The sequence below is a fragment of the Hemiscyllium ocellatum genome, chromosome 25 (genome assembly GCF_020745735.1).
Source record: "Hemiscyllium ocellatum isolate sHemOce1 chromosome 25, sHemOce1.pat.X.cur, whole genome shotgun sequence".
Taxonomy (NCBI): domain Eukaryota; kingdom Metazoa; phylum Chordata; class Chondrichthyes; order Orectolobiformes; family Hemiscylliidae; genus Hemiscyllium; species Hemiscyllium ocellatum.
In genome coordinates, this window is record NC_083425.1 from 35,993,165 (window position 1) to 36,020,985 (window position 27,821).

At 41.4% G+C, this 27,821-nt stretch overlaps 2 protein-coding genes and 1 non-coding gene across 6 annotated transcripts in view; 2 read left to right on the plus strand and 1 right to left on the minus strand.

Moving 5' to 3' along the window:
* The window catches only part of LOC132827636 (probable ATP-dependent RNA helicase DDX41), a 43,016-nt gene extending 31,309 nt beyond the window's left edge, over positions 1–11,707 (minus strand). The window contains exons 1-5 of the mRNA XM_060844214.1: positions 11,612–11,707; positions 8,705–8,782; positions 5,467–5,623; positions 4,104–4,178; positions 2,174–2,234 (exon numbers count right to left, since the gene is read on the minus strand). Coding sequence (XP_060700197.1) covers positions 2,174–2,234; positions 4,104–4,178; positions 5,467–5,623; positions 8,705–8,782; positions 11,612–11,638 — 398 coding nt within the window. The 5' untranslated portion in view covers positions 11,639–11,707. The remainder of the gene's footprint in view (positions 1–2,173; positions 2,235–4,103; positions 4,179–5,466; positions 5,624–8,704; positions 8,783–11,611) is intronic.
* On the plus strand, positions 11,701–24,695 carry tmem35 (transmembrane protein 35). 4 transcript variants are annotated; one of them, XM_060844217.1, is made up of 3 exons: positions 11,701–12,581; positions 17,638–17,785; positions 22,182–24,695. In XM_060844217.1, the coding sequence occupies exons 2-3, from the start codon at positions 17,663–17,665 to the stop codon at positions 22,569–22,571; spliced, it is 513 nt and encodes a 170-aa protein (XP_060700200.1). In that variant the 5' UTR covers positions 11,701–12,581; positions 17,638–17,662; the 3' UTR covers positions 22,572–24,695. The 4 variants fall into 4 exon arrangements, with proteins under 4 accessions (XP_060700200.1, XP_060700201.1, XP_060700202.1 ...); XM_060844218.1 differs by having other exon boundaries at positions 11,701–11,841; XM_060844216.1 differs by lacking the exon at positions 11,701–12,581 and adding an exon at positions 17,169–17,310.
* Positions 24,696–27,101: 2,406 nt separating this feature from the next.
* LOC132828057 (small Cajal body-specific RNA 2) lies at positions 27,102–27,430 on the plus strand. Its single transcript, XR_009646078.1, has one exon. It is a non-coding gene; the product is annotated as a small Cajal body-specific RNA 2 (non-coding RNA).
* The last annotated feature ends 391 nt before the right edge of the window (positions 27,431–27,821 follow it).

The window sequence follows — 27,821 nt, forward strand, 5'->3', positions numbered from 1 at the left end:
TCAAATGTTTCTGTTGATTTATGAATGGGAAATGTGTTCCAAATGTAATTCTTGATATTTTCCCTCAATTTGTTTGTTATCTCATCCACCACATTCAACGTTCACTCCCAAAACTACCAATGCACAATAGCAGCAGTGGTTGCCATCCTCAAGATGCATTGCCCAACTCAACAAACCTCTTTCAAAAGCAAATTCAAACCCACAACCTCTACAACCTAGAAGGACAGGGCAGCAGATGGATGAGAACTTCACTGCATCTAAGTAGTGGTCCACGTGACACCATCGTAACTTTTAACTATATTGTCTTCCTTCACTATTATGAGGTCAGAATCCAGAAACTTCCTTCTTAACAGCCCTATGCGTATACATACATCTGCAGCAGTTCAAGAATGATGCTCACCATCATCTTTACCCAGAGCAATTGGGATAGACAATATATGCTGGCATTGCCAGCAACATTCATCATCCTGAGGGGAAATATAAATGTAACCTCCCATAATATGCGCCATTACTTTGAGTAGTAACCCTTGATGTAGCATTGTGTCAAATGCCTTTTGGAAATCCAATAACACCACATCTACAGGTTCAATTTGTTAGTCATCCTTGCTCACTTGTTGCTCCCCCAATGACCTCTAAAGGATTAGTAAAATATGATTTGTTTTTTCATTAAACCGAGGAGGAGGAAATAAGAGAAGGGGAAAGAAAGGGAAGGGACAAGGAGGCAAGCATAAGGTGGGATGTGAGGGAAGGGTAAGGAAACAAGGGATCTTTGAAGAGGGCAAAGGCAAGGGTGGGATGCAAGGCAGTGATGTAGGGGATTGAGGTTAGAGAGGAAAAACAGCCCACAGCAGATCTTGGAAGTTTGTCCCAGGGTCAGGCTAGTGCAGAGAAAATATCTAAGGTTCATCATCTTGCAAGTTGAATATAAAGCTGCAGAAGCTTCATATATCCTGGAGATAACCGGATTAACTTCTACTCAAATAAAAGTACTGTATATGTTGGAAATCTGAAATAAAAACAGAAAATGCTGGAGAATCTCAGCAGTTCTGGCAGCACCTGACAGCAGAAAGAGAGTTACCAATTAGAGTTCAATATGACTCTTCTTCACAACTGAAAGGGATTGGAAAATGTTATTTTTTATGCAGATAACAAAGAGGGAGAAGAAGCAAGTTAAAGAGATGGTGAGGGTACCCAGAGCAAAAGACAAATACAGCCCTAATAGCAAAAAAGGAGAAATAGAGACATCTAGAGACAAAAGGAGGAAATGAATCCACTCTGCTGAGCACAATGTCAAAAGAAACAAAACAATTCAGGTTTGACTGTAATATCCCTATGACAATAATTTCAGTTCAATTAGCATTTCTGAAGAACAGTCCATTGCTATCCTTTCACTAGTTCAGATATCTTTTGTGGACAGATGCTTTTCAGGCTGTCATCACAAGTGTTTGTTCAACCAAGTAGGTCTACATTGTTAGTATAATTGCTGCAACTTGCTCTAATATGCCAAGAGTGACCTGGTCATTTCTGCAATCATGTGATATGGATACACATGACTACAGATGGACCACAACAGCAGTATCATATCTTGCCTTTGGTCTAGGACACAAGTGTTGAGTTTGAGGAAGCTGAATAATTCATTTAAAAGAGTGGAGTGGGCATACCTGTTGGATGTAAAGCAAGCTAAGCAATAGCCAAACCACTGGATTGGGTTCCAACAAGTGGGCAAGGAGAGCATACCTACTACAACTGGGGGAGGAAAATTGCAGTTCAGCAGGCTCCAGGTTGGGTGGACCTGCTGGATTGGATAGCATGGTGCGGAATTAGGGGAAGAATGCAGAGGCAATTTGTAACAAGTATATTATCCGATATATTAGTATCTCTTTCTCAAAATCCACATAGACATCAATGACAACCCCTTAAATTTGTCAATTACCTTTTTCCTTAATTAATCTTTGCTCATCTTCATCTTCTAAAAGTCACTAGCAAAATGCACTTCTATTTGCTTATTGGGTCATTTTCTTCATATTGTGTAATTTCAGATTTAATTTATGTCACATATTAAATTTATAACTTTAATGGTATTTTGCACAGAAGTGGATTTTCGCAGTTTTACAGATTCTTAACAATGCAAGAAATAACAGTAGAATTCAAATCAGGAAGCATAGATGCCTACCTGGTTTTGATTGGGTCATCATAGGTTATGCCCTTGGCCATTTCCTTCACAGACATCAAGGCTACAAAAGAAATGAAAACATTGTTTAATGACAGCTTGCCAATGTCTCCCTTTCAGCAATGTAATGCATGATTTGCTGTGGTAGGATTATGTCGAGACTTTTTTTTAAAAAAAGCATTGATGGTCAAGCGAGTTCTCCAGAAGCTGAAGCCTAAGAATGATCTATAAAAAATGTACATTTTTACATTCCTGGCAAACTGTGCATCAAGCAGAGCTATCACCCGCAATGTCTTCTTTGCAGGGAAGGTAATGGGGATATTCGCAGCTATATCCAAAATTGTGGGATTTTGATCAAGGGAATATAGAAAAATGTTCTCAGTGGCAAGAGGACCAGTAACCAGGGGATTGAAAAAAAATCAGCAAAAGAACCACAGATATGATCAGGATATATCTATTGCAGTGAGTTACACTGCCTTAAAAATGGATGGAAGCAGATTCACAAATACATTTTCACAATGAATTGGACATATATTTGAAAACTTTGCAGGACTACTGGAAAAGAGTGAGGTAAGAAATCGTTGGCTGTTTAAAAGATGCCGCACAGGATGCTAGACTCAATGGCCCTATGTACCACATAATTATATGACTCTACACAAAGGAAAAACTATCTTTCTTATCAAACAAAAATATTCTGACACTTCAGAATTAGAAGAACAAATTAGAGGTTCTACTCCATATAACAACTAACTGACAAGATGCAAAATGTCTCTAGAAGCAAGTAAATTGTCCCATCTACACAAGATTGCAAATGTTGCCATATTAATTGATGCGAATCAACATGAAATCATTCCCAAGGAATATGGGTAAGCTAAATCAATGGATGACAGAAGCAAAATGCAACTTATTGTAAATGCATATATCAGAATTTAGTAGAAGAAACAAAATTAAAAGTTACTTTTTAAAAGGCAGTATACTTGAGAAAATAAAGTATCAATAAGACCGAAGCTTTTGGGTGGATAAAATTGCAATTTCATCATCTCAGGCAGTGACAAAAGCAAATATAATATTAAACATTGAACTGAAGGTGTGACTGATTGGTCCAAGGATGTAACATTAATAATGTATGTTGTCTTGGTGAGGGAGAGGCATTTTGCTATGTTCAGTGCTAGCTTCATTGCTAATGGAAAGATTGGAAAGGTTCAAGAAAAGCTCTTCTCAAATGCAAATTGTACACGACTGACTGGAGAATGAAAATTTCAGCAAGTTTTCAGTACTAACTGCTAAACTGAAAAAAAAAACGACGGGCAGAACCTTATATGGGTTTGAGTAATTTGGCAACATGTATGACAGAATCAGGTTAAACAATGTCAAGATGATCTCTTCACCCTTAATGCTGTTGTGAGCTTTTCGCTAGGCAGTGTGAGATACCAATCAATGGTCATTATTGATTGTCAAACGCCTTGTGTTTTGGTGTTAACATCTATTAACATTCAGGTTCTCATCTTGCCAAACAAGTTAAACATCTAGAAAACTTGACAGGAAAGCAGACCGTTTATCGAGCGCATTCAGCTTGCCGCTTGCTCTGAATGACCTCCATGTTGTACATCAGCCAACAAAATCTCAACAGTGGTCTCGGACATCAACAAACGTGCTACTCCTTCATAGATATTTGTATTTGCCAGCTGCCAACTCATCGAGTCTGTCAGGAGAACTCCAGGGGACACAAACTCTTCAGTTTTCCAGTTTTTTTTGAAACAGAACTGGATGGAGGCAGGGTGAAAATAGGGAGATATGAAAGCAAGGTGGAAATCAAGGTAGACTGCTGAAAATGGAGCCAAGAGTGGAAAGAACATAAACATTAACACAGACAATCAATTGTGTTAATTTGATGAGACATTCATTTTCCAAATGTTACAACAATTAAACTGACCTCTGCCTTCAGCAACACTCTCCAGAATTTTCTCCTCCTCTTTTAATCGTTTCTCTTTAGCAGATTCTTTACGTGCTGCAAAACAGAAATGTGAGCAGGCATCTTCAATCCAGATTCAAAACCACCAACATCATGAAAAAAAAGTGTGAATTTAATGCTACCCTCATTGAATTGTTCTTAAACTACATCCATCCCCACAGTCAGTGACAGACAGCCAAATAACCCATAGCTCTTGCTGTATTGCCACAGATCCCACTATTGACGTCAGACTGGCCTAAATCCCGCAACGTCTCAGATTGGCCCTTATCCACAGTCCCGGCTGAAGTGCCCCATACTGTGCAGTGTTGCACTGAAAAGCTGAGTATTGGGATGTTTCACATTCTGCACTCAGTGTCAGACTACCCCACATCATTGGGACCTGATTGAGGTATATATGAGGCGTATGCACAGAGTAAATAGAAAGCATCTGTTTCTCTTGATTGGGATCAATCATGAGAAGGCATCAGTCGAGGCGATGGGGCAGGAGATGCAGAGGGGTTTTTGGAAGAAACATTTTTGTTCAGAAGGTGAATCTGGAATGCACAGCCTGGGAAGGTAGTGGAGGCCAGAAACTTTAGAACATCTAAAAAATATTTGGAAGAGCACTTGAAATAATTCGTGACTGCCTTAAAAAGAGGGTGACACAGTGACTCAATGGTTTGCACTGCTGTCTCACAGTGACCGGTGTTCAACTGCCTATGTGGAGTTTGCATATTCTCATGTCTGCTTGTGTTTCTTTTGGTGCTCTATTTTCCTCCCATCATCCAAAGATGTGCAAGTTGGGTGGATTGGCCATGCTAAATTGGCCAAACTTTCCAGGGAAGTGCAGATGGGGTTGCCATGAGAAATGGAGGGTTACAGGGATGAGGTGCATCTGGGAGAGTGAGTGTGGACTTAATGGGTCAAATGGCTCGCTTTCACACTGTAGGCATTCTATGATAACATTTAATAACATGGACATCTGCAGGAAAATGGGATGAGTGCACTTTTAGTGGTAGTTATCTTGGTGGAGACTCTGCACTGTGTGCATCTATATACAGCAGTCAGTGTACATTCTCTCACATCAAACACAGTGTCGGACTGCCCCAGCTCCCATCATGGACATCCGACTGCCCCAGCTCCCATGTTTGGTGACAGACTGCTCCAATTCCCAAGCTGACTGTCAGACTGTCTGGCCCATATCACACTGAGCGTTAAACTGCCCAAATCTTACATTGCATGAAAGACTGAATGTCAAGTTGATCATTGATACCAACTCTTCTCCAACAGAATATACATTTCCCAAAGTCTGATTGACATGTTTAGTGGGATAGAAACGCTGTACCTTCTGCCTTCTCTTTTAGCTGCTGGTGTTGGTCTAGCAGGCTGATATTGGACCGTGGTCCCAGAGGGCCATCGCCATCATCCTCTCTGAGGTCGCTGTCACTGTCCTGATTATCATCCAGGGCGACTTTCCTACGTATCCGCACCAGCTTCTCCATCTGGTTGCATATAGAAAACGATCAGTTTCCAACCAGCAGAAAGGAACAGAGTCAAACCATTACATGATATTCCTGTCCCAGGGACTATTTTACCCAATGGCTTTTCCTATCACTCATTTCAGATCTATACATTTCAAAACCCACTTGAGCATTGCACTGCAATCTTTAGAAGTCAGTCCCAAAAAAAAACCTATTGATCAACATTTCGGAATAATCACAGTACTGGCTAAACAAGAAACCAAAGTTGCCCTCCTTGCACTATATGCACACAAACAAGCCCAAGGACAGAACAATGTAAGAAATCAGAGAAGAGGATTACATGGCCCTTTGAATACACTGAGCAAGTATCCACAACCCTCCGAGGTACAGAATGATAAGGATTTATAACCCTTCAAGTAAAGAAAAGTTTTATTGCCTCACTGTGTCCCAATGTCTGAGAATAAAAGCAAAGTGCTATGGACGCTGGAGATCGGAGGTAAAGATAAGAAAATGCTGGAGAAACTCACTAGGCTGGAGATAAGCAGTTAACATGTAGATTTGAATGGCAATCTTTTTAGCAACTCATGTTTTAGATTTCCCAGCCGGGAGAAACAATCTCTCAACCCACCAAAACATTCTTTGTTTCAACAAGATCATTCAAATTTACTCAACCTTTCATCACAGTGGGGCTCTCTAAGCCCAGTAAATCTTTGTTGTACCACCTCCAAGGGCAAGCATTCCACACAGTGGATCCAAGTTCCATTCTATGCAATGTGTACATGGTTTGACAGGAAGGCGTGTTTCTCCTGACAACAACCTGTTAACTCACTGGAGCTCAGAGCCACACATATTAGTGTCCATTTTCCAGAGGATCCCAGTGAGAGTCTATTCAACACTGGAGAACATCACATTGAAATATGATGTTATTCTCACCTAATCACCACACATACTGAATTCAGCACCTTCAATATTTCTTCTGGTTGACGGTCAACATAGAGGATTACTAATTCCTTAGCTGAGGGAAAATCGCAGATGGTAATCAGGAGACTTCCTTGCCATGTTTGACCTGAAGCCATGAGACTTCATGGGGTCCAGAGCCAAATGTTTTGGACTCCCAAGATAACTCCCTCCTGACTCTTATCTCTCCATACTGCCCCATAATTGGAACATCACATGCTGGGAACGGTATTGATGGACTGAGTCTGCATGATAAAATTCAATGAATATGACAACGTCTCTTGGCCAGTTTGTGAAACGATCCTTGCAATACACAAGTCGATGGATTAAGTCTGGAGGGCAATACAAGGTTGAAGAGAAATGTGTACTTTACTGTTTCTGGTGCCAAAGTCAATGACAGGAAAATCTTCCAGTTTTATTCTCTTCTGATTTTTTTTCTGAGAAGTTGAACAGTTAACAACTGAGTTGCTTGCTCAGCCATTTCAAGGGCCGTACAAAGTCAACCATATTGCCATATAGGTACATATGTAGGCTTGACTGAGAAAGGACACTGATTTCTTCCACTACTTGAAGAGCACTAGTGGACAAGATGGACTTTTACAACAAATCATTAATCTCACGATAATTCTTATTGAGCCTTCAACCTTATTCCAGAATCCGTCACTAATCGGTTTAAATTACCCCTGCTACCACAATATGAACACACATTCACACAGTATTACTGAAATACTCTAGATTATTAATCTAGTTATTATCACCAGACTATTGTTAGCAATGAGAGACATGAGAGTTTTGTCAGTAAGATTGAAGTCCTTGAATTAAAGGGATATTGTCAGCAAGGAGAGAAAGTTGCTCCTCAGTTTGGAGGAATGATATTTCCCAGGGTTCAGTAGTCAGGGCATTCCTTTTCTTGATATATATTTATGACCTAGACTGGATGTGCCAAGAAGAAGTTTGAATTTTGTATATCACAGAAGACTTGGAAGTACTGCATAACTGTGAAGATCATAGAGTCCAAAAGGACAGGGGCAAGATGTGAAATGAACAAACAAGTAGTAGATTAAATTTAAATTTAATCATATATTTGGGTAAAGGATAAAGATTAGGCAAAACAACTGAAGGGTACAATTCTCAAAGGGGTGCAGTATTGGGGAGGTTAACAGTATACATAGGTAAATTAGGTTGTAGATTTGTTCTCAAACATTTCATCACCATGCTAGGCAATATCAATGATCCCCCAGTACTCTGCCTTGCTATTTATCTGTCTTGGTTTGTTGTGGTCGGTGATATCATTTCCGGTTCTGTCTCTGAGAGGTTGGTAAATAGGGTCCAATTCTATACATTTGCTAATTAATTTGGAATTTGGCAACACATCCAAAGGCGTTAAGGCGGTACAATTATGTGGATAGAAGGAAGAACCTGAGCTTTGTGTCCATGAAGAATTTAGAGAGAAGATTTAATAGAAATGTTCAAAATCATAAGGGGTTTCAGCAGAGTCAATAGGAAGAAAACTGGAGGACACAGACACAATGTGGAAAGAAAATATAAAAGCCAACACGAAGGAAACATTTTTATTTTAAGCAGCAAGAGGCAAGATTCTGGAATATACTGCCCATGAGTATGGTGGAGGCAGATTAAGTCATGGCTGTTATAAGGGAAGTGGATAACTATCTGAAGAGGAAAAAAAATGGCAGGAGATAGGCTAAGGGAATGAGGTCAGCTGAATTGTTCTTACAGAGAGGGGGCATGGACATAACAGGTCGAATGACTCTCCTCTGTGTAAAATCTTCTGTGATCTCTAATCTCTCCCGAGCCCTCTCCCTCTCGCAACTGAAGGTTTTCAGGGCTTTGCAACATAATCTTGAACTTGGTGGCTGTATGGCTATTTCCTCATCTCATCTATTTGGCCCTGAAAGTGGGTATACTGTTTGAAAAATTTGTTTTACAGTTTCATCAGTATGATATCAGATCAAAAGGGTTCAATTTTAATAGATGTTAGAGGAAATTGCTATCTCCTCAGCATACCAAAAAAAAAATGCTGAAGTTGGAATGATAAGAAAGAAACCACATAATAGTAAGAGAAAGTCAAGCTTCATGAAATTATTCTGCTCAGACTCAAGTCTCACAAATCCACTGAACACTCACCAACTGTTGTTTCCTCTGCTTGACAGGAACATATGGAATGTATTCCTCCTCTTCTTCCTCATCCTCTGGCAGTGTACGCTGTAACACAAGATAGCCTGTCACAAGATAGACAAAGCAGTTACTCCTTCACCAGCGACTGCCTTTGGTGAAATGTCTTGGGGACTGGAGTAAACACTTTCCTTTGAGGAACCATCAGCATAATATATACAAATGCTGCCCTTCTGAATTTGAACTCTATCTTGTGGAAGCGTTGGAGTTTAAAAACATCAGGGCACAGCACTGTCATAGGCACTGAGCAAGATCTCACCTGTACTTCCAGCAATTTGAAGAGAAGAGAATCAAGGGACAGAGTTCAATCATTCAACTTCTCAAACCTGTTCCACAATTCAGCAGATCAGAGTTAATTTGTATATCAACTCAATTTATCTGTGTTTTTTCTCCTTGATATTCCTTTATGTCCGTCTTGACAAAACAAAACTACAAATTTCAGTCTTGAAAACTCCAGTGAACCTCAGCACTTCTCAGATTTCAACAATCCTTTGGGCGTAATAGTAATACGTGGTGAAATCAGTTTAGCTCAGTTGTCTGGACCATTGGTTTGCAGAAGTGTGATGGCAACAGTGTGGGTTCATTTCCCATCACTGGTTTGAGGTTACCATGAAGGGCTCTCTTTCTCAACTTCTTCCCTCGCCTGAAGTCTGGTGGCCCTTAGGTTCAACCACTATTACGTCGCTTCTCTCAAATGGAAGAGCAGCCCTAAGGTCTGATAAGACTATGGCGACACAATACCAATACCACTACATGGTGAATTTACTATTGAAGGTCTGGTTCTATTTTTCAAGTTATACCCCTTTCTTCCACACTCCCCAGCAGAAAGAAAATTCTCCATCCACTCATTCAGCTTCAGAAATCACCCTGAAGTGGGATGGAGCCAGTGATTATGTAATGGAATGTGATATGAAGCGAAGATAACAATATCAATATTTCACATACTTTTCTGTTCATCGAAGTCAAATGTCATTCTAACTGCCTGACAAATTAAAAGTTGTGTAGATCAAGTGAAATAGTGGTGAGACAGTGCTAGGTGTCTTTGCATGTCTGGAAACTAATATATTTTTGTTTTGTATTCTCAAGGAGAAGCCCATAGGTGAGAAATAGAACAACTGCACTGTTGCGCACTCTTGGCATTAAAGGAAATATTAGATCTGACTCCTAGTTCCTGAGCGTCCTAAAAGCTGGTGGGATCAGGAGTCAATTAAACATGACAAAAGCGAGATGGATAGATTTTTATGAGGGAAGCATATCAAAAATAATGGAACCAAAGTTTATTCATGAACACAAGATATAGATCAACAATGATGTCATTAGGTAAACAAACAGTCTCAAGATTCAAACTGCCTCCTTCTATTCCAAGATCTACAGTACGTTTTCACAATAAATCTGTAAAATTTGGAATAGTGTTTTAATCAAGTAAAATTACTTGAATGTGAATTTCAATATTGGTTGTAACTCAAAAAAGAATAACTTCAGTGCTAAATGAGAAGGACACTGGACAAAATCCCACTTGAAAGAAGAACAAAAAATCTAGGCAAGTGCAACAGAGTCAGTACCACCCTGTCAGTCAGTCAGTAATAAAGGAGTATGATTCTGTCAGAGAGTTAGTATTGAAGAAGTGCTGCACTGTCAAAGGGTATGGCTGTGGCACTGCAACACAGTCAGAAAGTTAATACTGAAAAAGTGCTACACTATTGGAGGGCACATGTTATATAGTTACAGTCATACAGCATGGAAACAGACTCTTCTGTCCAACTTGTCCATGTCGACCATGTTTCCCAAAAAACTAGTCCCATTTGCCTGTGTTTGGCCCATATCCCTCAGAGTAAGAATAGAATTGCCTGAAAGTCAGTACAAAAAGAGCACCACACAAAGAAAAGTCATATTTGAGACAGCACTTCATTGATAAAGAGTGTGTAATGAGGGATTGCTGAACTGTAAATTAATGCTAGGTAAAAACAATGACTGCAGATGCTGGAAACCAGATTTTGGATCAGTGGTGCTGGAAGAGCACAGCAGTTCAGGCAGCATCCGAGGAGCAGCAAAATCGATGTTTCGGGCAAAAGCCCTTCATCGGGAATAAAGACAGAGAGCCTGAAGCGTGGAGAGATAAGGTCGAGGAGAGTGGGGAGAAAGTAGCATGGAGTAAGAGCTTCAGGGCAGAGGAAATGACCTGGGAGTTGCAGTGAGAGAGGGACTCCCTGAGATTCTTGTAGAGAGAGGAAGAAGACTTCTTCAAGGCAGGCATCCTTGCAATTAATGCTGCACAGTTAGGAATTCAATCTTTAGGGAGAACTTCAATATAGAAGAATCGAGACTTAGAAAACACTACACTGTCAGACAGTCAGTATTCAGGGAACACTGCAGAGTTGAACAATCAATAAAGAAACAACTTCACTGCTGAAGAGTTACGGCTTTGGAAGGATATGGGCCAAGGGCACGCAGGTGGGATTAGTTAGGTTTGGGATTATTGTCGGCGTGGACTGGTTGAATCGAAGTATTTGTTTGTGTTATATGACTGAGAAAGCCCAGCAATATCGGATGTATCGCTTTTTCGACATGCTTTCTCTCTCTGCTGGACATAAATAATCTGACAGTCGTGGGAATAGCTGGCCCGGTTTCAGATCAATACTTAATTCTCAAATATCAGAGGCTGATCTTCCAGGTCATTATTAACATCCATTTTCTTTACGGGATATGCTCTGCGTATGTTTAACAAACGCATTTCTGTCATTTTGAAAATGTCAATGGCTGCTCTAAGTTAGTGAAGGAATTATGGACATTGTCTTTCTCTCTGACACAAATACACATGATCAAAATCACTTTAAAGACCCGGCCCCTTTTTTTTTGTACCTTCGCTGTTCCACTGTCGGCCTCCATTGCATCCTTGCAACTATTGCTTCCGGTGTGTCCGCTAACTCCCACTGTCGTTTCCGGTCCGTGCGGCCTGTGTCCCGGAGGCAGGTCGGGGCCTGGTCGCCAGGGCCGGGGCTGCCCGACAATGACCCAGGCGATAGGTGCCGGAGGATCCCATTAACGAGGCGGCGTGTGGAGACAAAGGCATGGATTGCGAAACAATAAAGGTCAATATTCCACTTGACGAAAACAATATTGAACAAAAGACAAAAATACTATTCTCTGTAACTATGACAAACATAAACTTTCCATTTTTTCCCTCCCGGTCCTTTTCGAAATGTTCGCTCGAATTTTTTTAAAAAAGTGTAGGTGACGGCCATTCGGCCCATCAGCTCTGTACTGCTGCCTCTCTGAATGAGTAATCATTCCAGGCCCACTCTGATTCCTCCACCTTCAACACCACGGCATATTCACAGAATAAATTTAAGAAAGAAATGATCATGTTCCAAATTACTTCAAATAAGAGAGGAATACACTATTTACAGCTTTGGAGACTGTTCCTCAGATTCCCTTTTTTGAAAACAGGACAGAAAGGGTTGCTAGGCAACCATCACAACATCCCCCCCCCCCCCCCCCAAAGTCTCTTCCAACCAAGTTTTTCAGCAGGAAAGGGCAAATAATTCCATCTCTGATCTCACTAAAAGCTTTGATTGCCTTTTTTTCCAAAGTCACTTGACTTTCTAAAATCAATAGGTGGAATACAGCCCACATGAAATCATTTGCCTCATTTCTTTGAAAAATCCAGTTTAATTCAGATAGTGTCAAAAGATCCAGATTCAAGTACCATTCACCTGGATATGTGCAATAATGCCGTGAAAAGCATCATATTATGCTTCAAAAGGGCATGGACAAGTTCGCTGAATGCACAGACAGATCACAGATGAAGTTCAGTGCAAAGAAATGTGAGGTGAGTCATTTTGGTAATATTATGATTGAGGCGTGAGGAATATATTTGTAATCAAACTCCATTACTTTGCAAGTCACACCATTAGAAAAATGTTTTGATTAATTATGTGGTCCCAATCATAGGAAAACATTGAGATAGTATAAAGTAAAGGATACAATGATAAAGTGGGTGCAGAAATATAGAGAGTTTATACGTACCCATAAATTAAGTAGTTAAGGTTGAGAGATCAGTTATTGAACCATGCAGTGTCGTTGGCTTTAAAAAGTCATGCTGAACTTACATAAAGTTAAAAATCAAATAACACCAGGTTATAATCCAATAGGTTTATTTGGAAGTACTAGCTTTCGGAGCATTGCTCCTTCATCAGTAATAGGGCAGGATCATAAGACACAGAATTTATAGCACAAGATATAACTGCTATGATATATTGAACAAATCTAAACTGCCGTTAAGTCTTTCATCTTTTAGAATGGATTTCAGGCTTCAATTCATTAATGTGTAAATCCCAGAACTTCTTTCAAGTCACATTCCTGAGGTAACTTAAGATTTTATGAAATAAAGGTGACATCTCAGCTCAATGTATAGGTGTGAGGTTAGAGTTTGTCTGTATGCCAGTCTTGAGTCGGACTGATTCTATTTCCGAAGTAGGAATTTATAAAATATTGCATGTACTGACTGTCTGCATTGACTGCCTGTGTGCTTTTTGAGCAAAATAGAATGTGTCTGCAAATACACATAGACTTATATGTGTGTGTACATGCATGTTGGGAGGGAGGGAGAGAGAGAGTGTGTGTGTGTGAGAGAAAGAGTGAGTGCGTGTGTCTTGTTCTTGATGTGCATGTAGGTGTTGTAGAGGTATACGTGCAAGTGTTCTGGGAAGAAGGCATGTGAATGGGGTTCAACAATGTATCAACCATGATCAAATGGTCATAGAGTCATACAACGTGGAAACAGGTATTTTGGCCCAACTCGTCTATGCCAACCAGTTTTCTTAAACTGAACTGATTCCATTTGCTTCCATTTGAACCATATCCCTCTAAACCTAGTTTTCTGTCCAAGTACCTGTCCAAATGTCTTTTAAGTATTGTAATTGGACCCACCTCTACCAACAGCATATTCCATATATGCGCCATCCTCTGTCTGAAAAAGTTGCCCCTCAGAATCCTTTTAAATCTTTCCCCCTCTCACTTTAAACCTATGCCCTCTAGATTTGGATTTCCTTACCTTCGGGAAAAGACCTTAGTAATTCACCTGATGTCAGCCCCTCATGATTTTATAAACCTCTATAAAGCCACCTCTCAGCCTCCTATCCTCTAGGGACAAAAGTCCCAGCCTTGCCATGCAAATCAAACCCCCCCCAGTCTTGGTAACGTCATTTTTTGTTCTCTTTCCAGTTTAATAACATCCTTCTTGTAATAGCTTGATCAGAATTGTACACAATACTCTAAATGCACTCTCACCTATGTCGTGTACAGCTGTAAAATTGCATTTCACCTCCTGTACTCAATGCACTAACTTAAGCACCTTCCTCATCGCCCTGTCCACCTGTTACAGCACTGTCAAGAAACTATGTACCCACACTCTTGGGTCTCGCTATACAAAAAGACTGCCCAGAGCACCACCATTAACTATATAAGTCCTGCCCTGGTTTGTCTTGCCAAAATGTAGCACCTTGCATTTATCTGGATTAAACGCCAATTGGACCAGTTGATCAAGATGGCGTTGTACTGCTAGATAATCTTCTTCATTGTCTACTACAACACCAATTTTGGTGTAATTCACAAACTTACTAAATACACTTATATTCTCATCCAAATAGTACATATACATGATGAACAAAGTGGACCCAACACCAAATCTTGTGGAGCAGACTTGATGAGCCAAATGATCTAATTCTGCTCCTGTATCTAATGGCTGTGACTTATGACCAGGATAGAGAGCTTATGTAGCAAGCAGGACAGATGTAGATGACAGTGACCAAAATAGAGAGATTTCACTATGAAGAGAGAGATCTCATGATCAAGACAGGCAAGTTACACAACAACTGAGACAGAGGGGGTTCACAAAATGACCAGGACAAATAGATCACATGATTAAGACAGCAATATTGCATAGTGACCAGAACAGTGACATCTAATTTCTTGGTCGTACAGAAATTAAACATTGAGAAAAGGAGGGCATGATGTCAAAGCTTTTATTTTTGCACTCATCATTATTGGAATGCAAGAAAAGAAACAAATCTTTGAAAGGGACAGCAATTTATACAGCAGGAGAAGGGGATGCTGATTGATTGGACTATGATTGGAATGGAAATGTAGCAGAAACTGTTAAATGTCAACTTTAGCTCGCTGATTAACCACAAAACAGGCAAATAAACTCTGATTGGTCAGGTAATTGTCATGGAAAATACAACAGGTTTCGGTATTGTCCATAATCCTTTCTCCTATTGTCCTCCTGTGTGTGAATACGTGTAACTTTGAGCACATGCAAATAAATGCCCTGCAAGTCCAGCTGGTAATCTTAAATTGCTTTCAATGTAAGTCTGAGCATAGTCAAAAGTATTTAATAAATATAGTTCAAAAGCATAAGTACATCTAATACTGGACCTGATGTTCTGAGTTTTGTACTCAGAGCCTGGTAGAGCACTTTGAGTATGCTGCCCATTGTAGACGGAAGAACATATTGTTTGATACAGTCTGCCAATCATTGAAGCATAGGCCTACATACCTGACATTATACTAGCACTGAAACTCGAGTACCCTATCACTTATTTGTATGGTTGGCAGGATGTCTTTTTGGCAAGATGGTGGGATCCTGTTAGCAGAGAATACTGAAAGTAAAAATAAACTAAAAGTAAACTTCAAAAAAAGTAGCAGCAGGAGTTCCATTGACTAAAAGCTGAACTGGACTAGCAGCATAAATATTGTGGCAACAGGAGCAAATCAAAGGTTAGGAATTCTGCAGTGAGTAACTCACTTCCTATGTCCCTAAAACCTATCCACCACCTATATGGCACAAGTCAGGAGTACTTCCATACTTTCCACTTGCCAGGATGAATGCAGCTCCAAGAGTACACAGGAAGCTTGACACCATCCAGGACAAAGCAGCCCACTTGATTGGAGTTCCATCCACCACATTCAACATTTATTGCCTTCACCGCCAATTACAAGATGCACTACATTAAGGCTCCCTTGAAACCTTCAAACGTACAACTTTTATCAACTAGAATTAGAATGAGGTGTATTGTCACAAGTATGGGATACACAGAGTGAAAAGCATACCAAATTGCCATTTCCAGCACCATCTAAGGCGTAATTTAGAAAAATAAAGAAATAATATAGTCCTTATAAAGCTAGGTAAAAAAAGATATCCAGGTACAAATTTTTGAGGTATAAATTTTTTAAAAAGGATAAGCGAAGCAGTTGTGTGGGAAAATCGCCACCTACAAGTTCCCATCCAAGTCACACAACACCCTGACTTGAAGCTATATTGCTCTTCCTTCACTGTCGCTGGGTGAAAATAATGGAACTCTCTTGCAGCAGTATGGGACGTGCTACACTATAAGGACTGCAGCGGTTAAGAACACAGCTCACCAAAATCTTGTTGAGAGTGAGTTTAGGATTAGTTTTTTGATCTAGGTATAAAGCTTATCTGTTTCACCTAACCCCAGCTTTGTAATACATGATTAAAGTAGGTTAGAATGTTTGAATGGGTTAATGAGTTTAAAAAGATGATACAGTAATTGAATTGAATCAGGAGACAGCTGGTCACGCAAGAGGAAGTTTAAATCATCTTGGACATAGGAGACAAGTTGTGTAGGCAAGGGTACATAGGTTAGACTTTGGAGACGATCACAAGTGGTAACCTACAGCCCAACGCTTGAATGAGGAACCCGGAGTTAGGATGACAGAACCAATCAGTTTGAGACTAACTAACTTGGCTAAACACAGATAATATTGTGTGAGAATTGTGGTGTTTGCATTTTCTTTGTAACTGGTTTGAAATCTGACCTTAGTTCGATTCCAGCCTCAAGCGACTATCTGTGTGGAGTTTGCACATTCCCCCCGTGCCTGTGTGGGTTTTCTCCAGCTTCCTCCCACAATCACAAAGATGTGCAGATGAGGTGAATTGGCCACGTTAAATTGCCCATAGTGTTAGGTGCATTAGTCAGGAGTAAAATATAGGGTAAGGGAATGGATCTGGGTGGGTTATTCTTCGGAGGGCCGTTGTGGACTTGTTGGTCCGATGGGCGTGTTTCCATACTGCAGGGAATCTAATCTAATAAGGCATATTTTACTCAGTATTGATCTGCAACACTTGCTCCTGTTAACTTGTAGACTAATGATGCCTTCAGCCAGGAGTCATTGATCCATTTCCAGGGAAATAGGGTTGGCAACAAATGCTGGTGTAGCATATTACTGTGAATAAATTATAAAAATAATGGCTTGGTTCGTCTCTTGTTCACATTTTTGAGGATCTTTCCCTTTTGCAGAGTAATCTGAACTCGTTTGGGCACTTTTCAGGCCCCAACATGGTAGACCTAGGCACTTTTGTGAGTCTGTGATGTACAGTGAGGGATAGGCTGCATCTAAAATATCCTGCGTGATAATGGCTACTCTGATCACTTTAAATCACACGAACTCGTGATATATCATCACAGCGGTCAGACATCTATCGACGGAGAGGGGATCGGGGGCATGGGAATTTCTGCCGGGAGTGGCAGAAGGAGGTAAGGAGGGAGTGGGAATATTTATTGTTGGGGAGATGGAGAATCTAGCAGGGAAGGGAATGTCTGTATCAGGGGATCTGTATGGTGGGAAGTCAAGCCTCTACAAAAATCCTATAGGAGGGCATGGAAAATCGATTGGAATCTATCTGCCGACGTCTGTACAAGTGTGTCTCTATCGGGGGCACAATGAGCTTTCTGGGTTGAGGGGACCTGGTCACGGTCGGGATTTTTAACTGCTGTGACAACAGGCAGGCTTTAGGACCCTGTGGCAGTGAGTGACGGGGCTTCACCAGCTGTTAATTGAATTCTCTCTCGGTTTCTGGGCAGTTCTGTGTATGATCGGCTTCGATTGATGATGGTGTCGTCCAGGACAGTGACAATCGTGACTCTCTCTGTTGCGTTGGGTTTATTCTTTGTCTTCATGGGAACCATCAAATTGACGCCAAGACTGAGCAGAGATGCTTACAGCGAGATGGTAAGCAGCAATGGGTGAGCAGGTGTCTAACAGATACACAGTATTACTAAGCACTCAACACACAACAGCGACTGAATTAGACACGGGGCCTGTACCAACCAGCTTCTAGAAACCGCTCAGCATAAACACAACAAAAGAGAAAAGCAGGCAGGAGAAACAGGGAGCTATCACTGCCTAGGACTCACATTAAGTGTTGTTACTTTGCAAAATGAATTATTCATTTCAGACTGGGAACAAAACAATAAATACAAAAAAAATGCTCACAGGAATTCATGTAGCCCATTAATTGTAATAAAATCCCCCAAAGTGATTCACAGGAGCATTTAAAGAAATGTGTTAATCTATAGAATTCCTTGTCCAGTGAAGTAGTATTTGCTACTTCAGTAAATGTTTTTAAAGCTAAGGTAGTTTTTTTAACAATAATGGATTTAAGGGATACGGTGAGAGCACGGTTAAGTGGATCTGAGACCAGAAAAAGACGAGCCATGACCTTTTTGAATGGTGTAGCAGGCTCGAAGGGCTGGATGGCCTACTGCTCCTAGCTCTTATGTATGTTCTTCTGAATATTTGACACTGGCACATGTAAGGCAAAGTCATCAAAAGCTTCTTCAGAGATTAGCTTGAAAGGGTGGAAGGGTGATAGCAATGGTAAGGTTTTGAATTTCAGAGCTTCAGGCCAAGGCAGCCGGAGACACAAGGCAGAAAGAATGGAAAGTTATGTGGCTATAGGTAAGAACGTAAAAGAGAGACAAGGATGTTGAGGGATTTGAAAGCAAGGATGGGAATTTTAAACCTAGGATCTTGTTTAACTGTGAGCCAATGTAGGTCATCAACATAGACGGTGGGGGTCATTACAGAATGGAAGTTGGTGCAAGTTAAGACAAAGGTAGCAGAATTTTGGATGACATCAAATTTATGGACATTGGAATGTGGAAGATTTGCTGGGAATTCATTGGAATAGTCGACTTTAGAGACAATAAAGGCATGAATAAGAGTTTTAACAAATGAGCTGAGGCAGGGAAGTGAGTCACGTGGAAATTTGTGGTCTTAGTGATGATGCAGGTATTGGTTGAAAGTTCAAACTTGGGCTCCAAATAATAACAAGACCAAAAACAGTCTTGTTCAACTTTAAACAGTTGACAGGGATTAAAGACAGAAAATAATGGGTTCAGTCTTTTTAATATTTAACAGGAAAACTTTTCAGTTCGTCCACTACTGGATGTTGGATAAACAATGTAAAAAGTTAGCAAAAGTAGAGGAATCAAGAGCGGTGTTGATGAGATGGCGCTGGCTATGATCAGCATATGTGAAAAATAATGCTGTGCCTTTGGATGATGTTGCTGATAGGTAGCCATGTTTATAATAAAAAGAAATGGAGGGGCCAAGAATAGGTTGTTGGGGAAAACTAGGGGTAAAGGCTAAAAGAAGATATTTTAAAAGATGCTGTGACTACAATTTGCTGGATAAGATTCAGATCAGGTGAGAGAGATCCAACCCACTGGACAGCAGTGGAGAGGTGTTAAAGAGGAGTGATATTACCATGTCATCAGTGCAGATAGGTCAAGAGGGACAAGGAGAGAAAGTTTACCTTAGCACAGACATATGGCAACAGTGATAGAGTTGAAAGAGGTGGTGGTGAGATAGAGTTGGGCCATTTGTGATTTTGATCAAAGCTGTTTAAGTATTCTGGATTGGATGGATTCAAACTGGAGTTCTGATAAGATACGAATGGATTTGGGAGCAACGTTTTCAAGGAGGTTGGAGGTTGTATTGAAAAGGGAGATGAAGAAATGATAGTATAAGGCTGATAGGATCAAAAGTTTTTTTCTTCTAAGGAGAGGATTTTTAGAATTTATTGACCATCCCTAAAAGCCTTGAGAAAGTGGTGGATAGTTGCTTTCCTAAATCACTGCAGTCCATTTGGTGTAGATAAATGACAAGGCTGTTAAAGAGAGACTTCCATGATTTTGTCCCAGCCACACTGATGGAACAACAATATATTTCCAAGTCAGGATAGTGAGTGGCTTGGAGGAGAATTTGCAGGTGGTGGTGTTCCCATGTATCTCCTATCCTTGTCCATCTAAATAGTAATGTTCATGGGTGTGGAAGGTGCTGCCTAAGGAGCCATGGTGAATTTCTGCAGTGCATTGTGTTGATGCTAACACTGAGCATCATTGGTAGAGAGAGTGAATGTTTGTGGTGCCAGTCAAATGGACTGATTTGTCCTGGATGTTCTCAAGCTTCCTGAGTGTTGTTGGAGCTACACATCCAAACAAGTGGGGATCATTCCATCACATTCCTGACTTGTGCCTTTTAGATAGTGGACAGGCTTTGGGGAGTCAGGAGGTGAGTTATTCACTGCAAAATTCCTGGCCTCTGATCTGGATTTGTTGCACAGTATTTATTTGGCTGGTCCAGTTCAGTATCTGATTAATGGTAACTTCCAGGACATTGATCATGCAAAGATGATGCCCTTGAATGTCAAAGAGCAATAGTTGTATTCTTTCTTTTTAAAGATCACTATTACCTGGTGCTTGCATGACATGAATGTTACTTGCCTCTTACTGGCCCAAGCCTGGATATTTTCCAGGTCTTGATGAATTTGCACATGGGCTACTTCAATATCTGAGGGGTCACAAATGTTGCTGAAATTTGTACAGTCAGTGAACATCCTGACTTTTGATATTATGTTGGAAGGAGGATCATCAGTGAAGCAGCTAAAAACTGATTTGAAGGCAAGATGGACAATGCCATCTGAACTGAGAAAATTTAGTAAACATAGAGTCCAGGAAAGAAGGTGGCATGGTCAGTATCTAATGTGAAAAGAATCAAGGAATCAGGCTGTGCGTTTTATAGTCATAGTCCAGGGAGGATGTAAGGGAGACAGGAGAGAAGTGCAAGAAATATGCAAGTTCAAGGCTTGGACAGGTGGAAACCTCAGTAGGTTTGGCCCAGCAGACTACTGGAAGGGAAGGACATAGCAGAGCCAGTTTATTAGATTATCTAGATTTTATTGACAAAGATGCCCACAAATGAATCAATAAGGACTTTTGCCATCATATTTCCCAGTACAGTTATGGGTGGGCAACAAATAAGCATCTTAACAGCAACACCCACATTCTGTGAAAGAAGTTTTAAAATCTGCCACACTGCTCCTGCTGAAAGTGTCATCAGTTATGCCTCATCTCACTGTATACAGTACACACAAAGTGACCATTCCCAGTTGTCTTAAATGAGTAGCTTCACCATTGAGTTTTCACAGTGATTTCAGTCAAAAGATGCAGAGGGGAAAGAAGCACATTTTCATTTACGTTGAGTTTCTATGATTAGATTACATTACGTACAGTGTGGAAACAAGCCCTTCGGCCCAACAAGTCCACACCGACCCGCCGAAGCGCAACCCACCATACCCCTACATTTACTCCTTACCTAACACTACGGGCAATTTAGCATGGCCAATTCACCTGACCCGCACATATTTGGACTGTGGGAGGAAACCCACGCAGACACGGGGAGAATGTGCAAACTCCACACAGTCAGTCGCCTGAGGCGGGAAATGAACCCGAGTCTCTGGCGCTGTGAGGCAGCAGTGCTAACCACTGTGCCACCTCTTGAAACTGTTACCTGAAAGCACTGTAAAAGCAGTCACATACAGTAGTAACTTTCAAAGCGGAAATAGTTCAGTACTTCAGACAGAAAAAGGATAAGACTATAAGACATAGGAGCAGAAATTAAGCCATTCAGCCCATCGAGTCTGCTCTGCCACTCAATCATGGCTAAGAAGTTTCTCAACCTATTCTCTTGGTTTCTCCCTATAACCCTTGATCCTCTTGATAATCAAGAATCTATCTACCTTAGTCTTAAATACACTCAATGACCTGGCCTCCACAGCCCTGTGGTAGTGAATTCCATAGATTCACCACTCTGGCTGAAGACGTTTCTCCTCATCTTTGTTCTAAAAGGTCTGCCCTTGGGTCCTCGTATCTCCTGCCAATGGAAACATCTTTGCAACATCCACTCTGCTCAGGCCATTCAGCATTCTGTAAATGTCAGTAAGATCCCCCCTCATCCTTCTACACTTGACGGAGTATAGTCCCAGAGTCCTCAAATGTTCCTCATATATTAAGCTTTTCATTCTTGGCGCCATTCTCATTAACCTCCTCTGAACCCACTTCAGGGCCAGGACATCCTTCCTCAGACATGGAGCCCAAAACCGTGCACAATACAAAAGTGCAGGACTGTGGGAAGAAAGTGATATTAATTAGATTGTCAGCACAAGCATGCTAAGCCAAGTAGCCTCCTTTGCATTGTAAAGTTCCAGAAAATCCTCCTCAAAACAATCTTAGGATTTTAATGAACAACTAATGCCATCAATTTTCAATCATTTTAATTTCAGAAAAGAGCTTATAAGGAATATGCCAAGGCCCTGCCAGTGTTAAAGAAGATGGGTATCACATCAGTCCTGCTGCGAAAGTTAATTGGCACACTGGAATTGTCATGTGGCATTGTGATGACACTGGTACCTGGGAGGCCCAAGGATGTGGCTAACTTTGTACTGCTTCTGGTCATGCTGGCTGTGCTTTTCTTCCATCAGCTGGTAGGTGATCCACTCAAGCGCTACGCCCATGCACTTGTCTTTGGGATCCTGCTGACCTGCCGGCTGCTGATCATTAGGCAGGGGGATGACAAGAACATGGCTCCAGGAGGCCTGATGAAGGAGGTGCAAGCTAGTGGAGATACCAAGACTGAGACTGAACAAGACAAAGGGAAGCTTAAAACCTCCTAACTCGGCTCATAGCAGCGGAGTTTCGGCACCAGGCAAAGTCCCCCCGGAATCTTTATATCACACTGCATTCAGTTAGAAGTGAATGATTAATAATCCTTGAAGACCTGGTGACAGGAAATCTCAGAGAACTAACAGGACCTCTCCACTGAGACAAAAATTCAGTTTGATCCCAATCAATATTCTTCAGTATAAAATCCTTATGTCCCCAGTCTGTACTTAACTGTGTTCTATATTAATGATAAACACATCAGCCAAGGGGGATCATTCACAGTTGAAAATGAGACCTCAAATTCACTTCATGGAGAGAGGGAGGAAGTGACAGCCTCCAAATAAAGACAGAGTTTCAGCAACAGTGAAGTTTCAACTTTGAACTAGGCTCCCAGAAGTGATAAGTTCTCTGGAAGATTCAATCCTACACATGCCAGTGAAATGAAACCAAACTTTCCCCAAGGTCAGACTTCTGCTTCTTGTTGACAAAAAAATTTTCATGACTGGAGTCATTGCAAGAATTGGAAATGATTTACTTTTCAAAATACAACATATAATCTGGACAGTACACAGCAGCAGTAGCCATGGGCATCCAGAGATTACGTCATGGAAGCTGGGTGGATTTCAGCTACAATTTCCACTCCCTCGCCCATTACTTATGTCTCTCTCTCTCTCCCTCTGTCTCTCCATCATCTACCTCTGTATCACCTCCCTCTTCCTCCCCATTATCTCATCTTTCTCCCTATAACCTCTCTCTTGCTTCTCTTTTTCTCACTCTGTTACTTCCCTCTCCCCCTCCTCCATTAACATACTCAATCATGTTGCCGATAACATTTTTTTTTCATTTCAGTTATTTGTTATGATGGGTGATTAATGAAAAAAGTTGTACTGTAGGGAAGGGCAGTGAGCAGACTGAAACCTTTTATCACTAGGAGGAATTGTTGACTTTCAGACGAGGGGATTGTAGCTGCTTTAAATAACATGTGGACGATGGGAACAATTGGATGTCAGAATTGAATATCTGTAGCCTCAAAATAAAGAGAACAGACCCAGATTAACCAAATGACTGTTTATCCAAATTTCACATTACAAGATGAAATCAATGTCAATGCTATTGGCTTCAGTGAGTCCATGCATGTTATCATATTTTATTTGATATATTTTGTTAATTACTGTCAATTAGAAACATAATTTCTGGCAAATCAAACAAAAATGTTGAAAAATAAACAGCCACACTGTCATAATCTCTCCTGTATTACTTCATGTCACGACTGCATTTTTCAAAACTCAACAGAAAGATTCTCCTCTCTTGAAGGTGCTGTCACTGGAACATAGGTTTGCTACTCTCTGCGCGCGCTGACTTTCACTGGTTGGGTGCTGGTCCACTCATCTCCTGAAGGTGCAGATTCCAAAAGGATGCCGGTCCCCTCCTCTCCTGAGGTTGCTGACTCCAACTGAGACAGAGATGTCCTACCTGACTGCAGGTGCTGACTTGCAATTGATGCTGGAAATGTTCTGTCTCTCACCTCTGACCATTATCATGTCACTGTTTATCATAGATGTTAGTAGTAAAAGGATAAGTATATGTAGGGTTAAAATTTGTTTTACATTTTATATGGTTAAAGCTTTTACTTTAATTTTACCATTAGACAGCTGTTGATCTTTACTGCAGCTGCAGCTAATAAAATAGGAAAAGTTCATTACCAGGATGCTTTGGAATTGAATGTGTCGATGTACAATACAAACGCCTGTGCTGTTTGATTTTGTTAAAATCCATGTCTTTATTCATTTTTTGTGAAGTTAGATAGCTGAGGCAGTCCTGAGACACAAAGTGGGACAGTGGAACCCAAGATATCAATTTAAATCCCCGGTGATAGCCAAGTTGTCATCTTTTGTTTTCAAGAAACTATACCTTCTTATTTACAATAACACTTGTCTTGCCAAAGTGAATCAACAAGTATAGTAAGAAATCAATGATAAAGTTCTTAAGATCTTTTTGCATAGTCAGGTTCAGCAAAGTTGCATCCCTATCTGGGGCAATACAGTAATATTGTTAATTTCTCTGTGTATCTCCTGGTCAAATGCATTGTGCATGTTTGGTCTTTGTTGAATACAATAAACAGAGTATGTTGCAAACTGTTTGGATATCAGAATCAAATTTGTTTACATAGAAAGAGACCATTTAGCCCATCAAACCTGAACTGCTGACTTTCAGTTCAATCACAGCTGATGACTTGTTTATTAACTCTATTCACCTACCTTATTTTGATAACCCTTAAAATACCCTTATCTGACAAAAATCAATTATCACAGTTTTGAGATTTTTAAGTAATACAACCCCCAGCTTCAAGAACATTTTGGGGAGAGTTCCAGAACTTCGAATCATAACATGGGTATAGTACAGAAGGACACCATCTGGCTTGTGATGGCTATGTTGCAACAGTGATTTAGATTAGATTAGATTACTTACAGTGTGGAAACAGGCCCTTCGGCCCAACAAGTCCACACCGACCCGCCGAAGCGCAACCCACCCATACCCCTACATTTACCCCTTACCTAACACTACGGGCAATTTAGCATGGCCAATTCACCTGACCCGCACATCTTTGGACTGTGGGAGGAAACCGGAGCACCCGGAGGAAACCCACGCAGACACGGGGCGAACGTGCAAACTCCACACAGTCAGTCGCCTGAGTCGGGAATTGAACCCGGGTCTCAGGCGCTGTGAGGCAGCAGTGCTAACTGCTGTGCCACCATGCCGCCCATAAAGCTAGTCACACTTGCCACTCCTTTCCCGTGGCCCTGCAGTATCTTCTTATTCAGTATGATGTTATTCAATGCCCTTTTAAAAGTTATGATTGAATCAGTACATAATCAGACAAAAGCTGATATTTATTCAAACCTATCAAGAGTGTAGATTTCATATTGAGTAGTAAGCATGTATGAGTGTAATAGAAAAAGCAAGGGAGTCGGACTGGCTGAACTGCTCTTTCTGAGAGGAACCATGAGGATGTTGCACCAAATGGCTCCTTCTGTGCAATAACTATTCTATGATTCTGGTTCTTCATAATTCTGTTGTGGTTAATTTTTGCTTCATTTCTCCAAAGTATGTTTTATCTAAATTTAAAACTTTGATCACTGTTTCATCTCACAGATAATTGAATTATGGTGTATTATGCATACTCTTGGCTAAGTTTTCTCTTTCCATTAGATTGACGTTTCATGCTCACTAAGTCTATGATCTTGGCCAATTTCCTTTTGATACTACCATTTTGCCTTTTATTCCATCGGCTTCAATTTTGCTGGAATTAACATTTTCAATTTTCCAGTCCTTTGCCACCACCCCGATACAATGAGAATTAGAAGGAAGTAACCAGTATCTCTGAAATTTCCATAATTACTTTCATGTGTTTCCTTGGATGCATCCCATCCTATTTATAGCAGAGATTGATCAATTCTTGGAGACTGAAGAAATCACAATAATGCAGGAACATGAAATTGAAGTAGAAATACAATTAGTGAATATGTTCAAAACAAAGATCAATAGCTTTCTGGACACCAAATTATATCATAGAATTCCTACACTGTGGAGGCAGGCCATTTGGCCCATTGAGTCCACACTGACCCTCCAAATAGCATTCCAGCCAGACACCCCCATATTATACCATTGACCTGCACGTACCATGGCTAATCCACCCAGTCTGTAGGTAATCTCCAGGTAACAAAGCACGGCCAATTCACTTAATCTGCACATCTTTCCACAGTTCTGAGGAAGAGTCACTGAACCTGAAACATTACTCTGGGCTTTCTCTCCATAAGTGCTGTCAGACCTGCTGAAGTAAACAGGATGCTGGAAGAACACAGCAAGCCAAGCAGCATCAGGAGGTGGTGAACTCGATCTTTCAGGACAGGGATGTGTGTGTGTGTCGGAGTAGCTGCAGAGAAAGGGGGTGTAGGGGGTAGGGTGGTGAAATGGGGATATGTGAAGACAGGCAGAGGGTAGACCTGGTTGGTCTGTGGGAGGAATGAATCCAGTAGGTGGCTGGGGGGAGTAGAAAGGAGGTTATTTGAAATTGGAGAATTCAACGTTGAATCAGAACTGCTGAGCCTTTTCAGCAATTGCTGATTTTGTGTCTGCACTTCTTTGGACTTTGGGAGGAAACCGGAGCACACAGACGAAACCCATGAAGTCAAGGACAGAATATGCAAACTCCACCCAGACTTTGGCCCAAGGGTGCAGTCAAACCCGGGTCCCAGATGCTGTGAGGCAACCACGCGGACCATTGAGACCGTATGACATAATGTGGGAAAGTGACGTTGAGGTAGATGATTCCCTTGGGTGTAATTGATTGGCGGATCAGTTTTGACGGGCGACATGGCTTACATACTGTTCTTACATACCGTTGGAATACTGCAGGGGGCGCAATGATTGGGAGGTCCAGTGAATCCAGGACTTGCGGCTTTTCTTGCGGCCCCTTGCAAGTCGTCGGCGTGGCTATAAAAAGGAGAGCGCGCCTGTGGCGTGGTCAGTGGGAACGGCGGCTGAGTGAGTGAGTGAGTGAGTGAGTGAGTGAGTGAGTGAGTGAGTGAGTGAGTGAGTGAGTGAGTGAGTGAGTGAGTGAGTGAGTGAGTGAGTGAGTGAGTGAGTGAGTGAGTGCCGACCGATACCCTCCTACACTCTTGATCTTATTTGATCGGCCGGGAGGCCCGGGCCCCGGCCTGAGGTGATGAGAAAAACCGCTCGCGAGCTGCCGGCGATGGGCGGAGGCGGCGGGAAAGGTCCCGGGTGCAGCGGAGTTGATGAACCGATCAGATAGATGAGACCGCGGCTCAAAGCCCGGCCGCTGAGTATCGAGGCGATTCTGATCCGCGTTGACCCACCCGGGGCCGGGGTTTGGGGGATTGGCGCGGGGGAGGCGGGGGAAGAGACACCCAGGGACTGGGGTGGGGTTGAGAGGGAAGAGAATATTAAGAAGGAAAACATAAAGATTCAGACAGGGAAATCACCATCCACAGACCTTTCTTTTCGGGGGGAGGATGTAGAAGTAATACCCAGCGATTGGGGACTGGAAAGGCAGCAGGAAATATTGGGAGGAGAAGGGGAACGCTTTGCGGTTGGACCCCATCGATAGATCATGAGGTTTGTTCAAAATAAGCGAGAAGCAATGCGGTGTAAATTATTTACTGTTTTATGTGAATGCAGCTGTGCTGCGCAAGTGAGTTACAGGTGAATGCTGCCACTTGGAAATATGATGTGGCTGT

What these genes read in the sequence shown, in the direction of transcription:
- tmem35 (XM_060844216.1), top strand. Translation starts at nt 17,279, where the DNA reads ATGGGAATTTCTGCCGGGAGTGGCAGAAGGAG. An exon ending in GCCGGGAGTGGCAGAAGGAG is followed by an intron (nt 17,311 to 17,637) that starts GTAAGGAGGGAG and finishes GTTTCTGGGCAG; the next exon opens with TTCTGTGTATGATCGGCTTC. An exon ending in GAGATGCTTACAGCGAGATG is followed by an intron (nt 17,786 to 22,181) that starts GTAAGCAGCAAT and finishes TTTTAATTTCAG; the next exon opens with AAAAGAGCTTATAAGGAATA.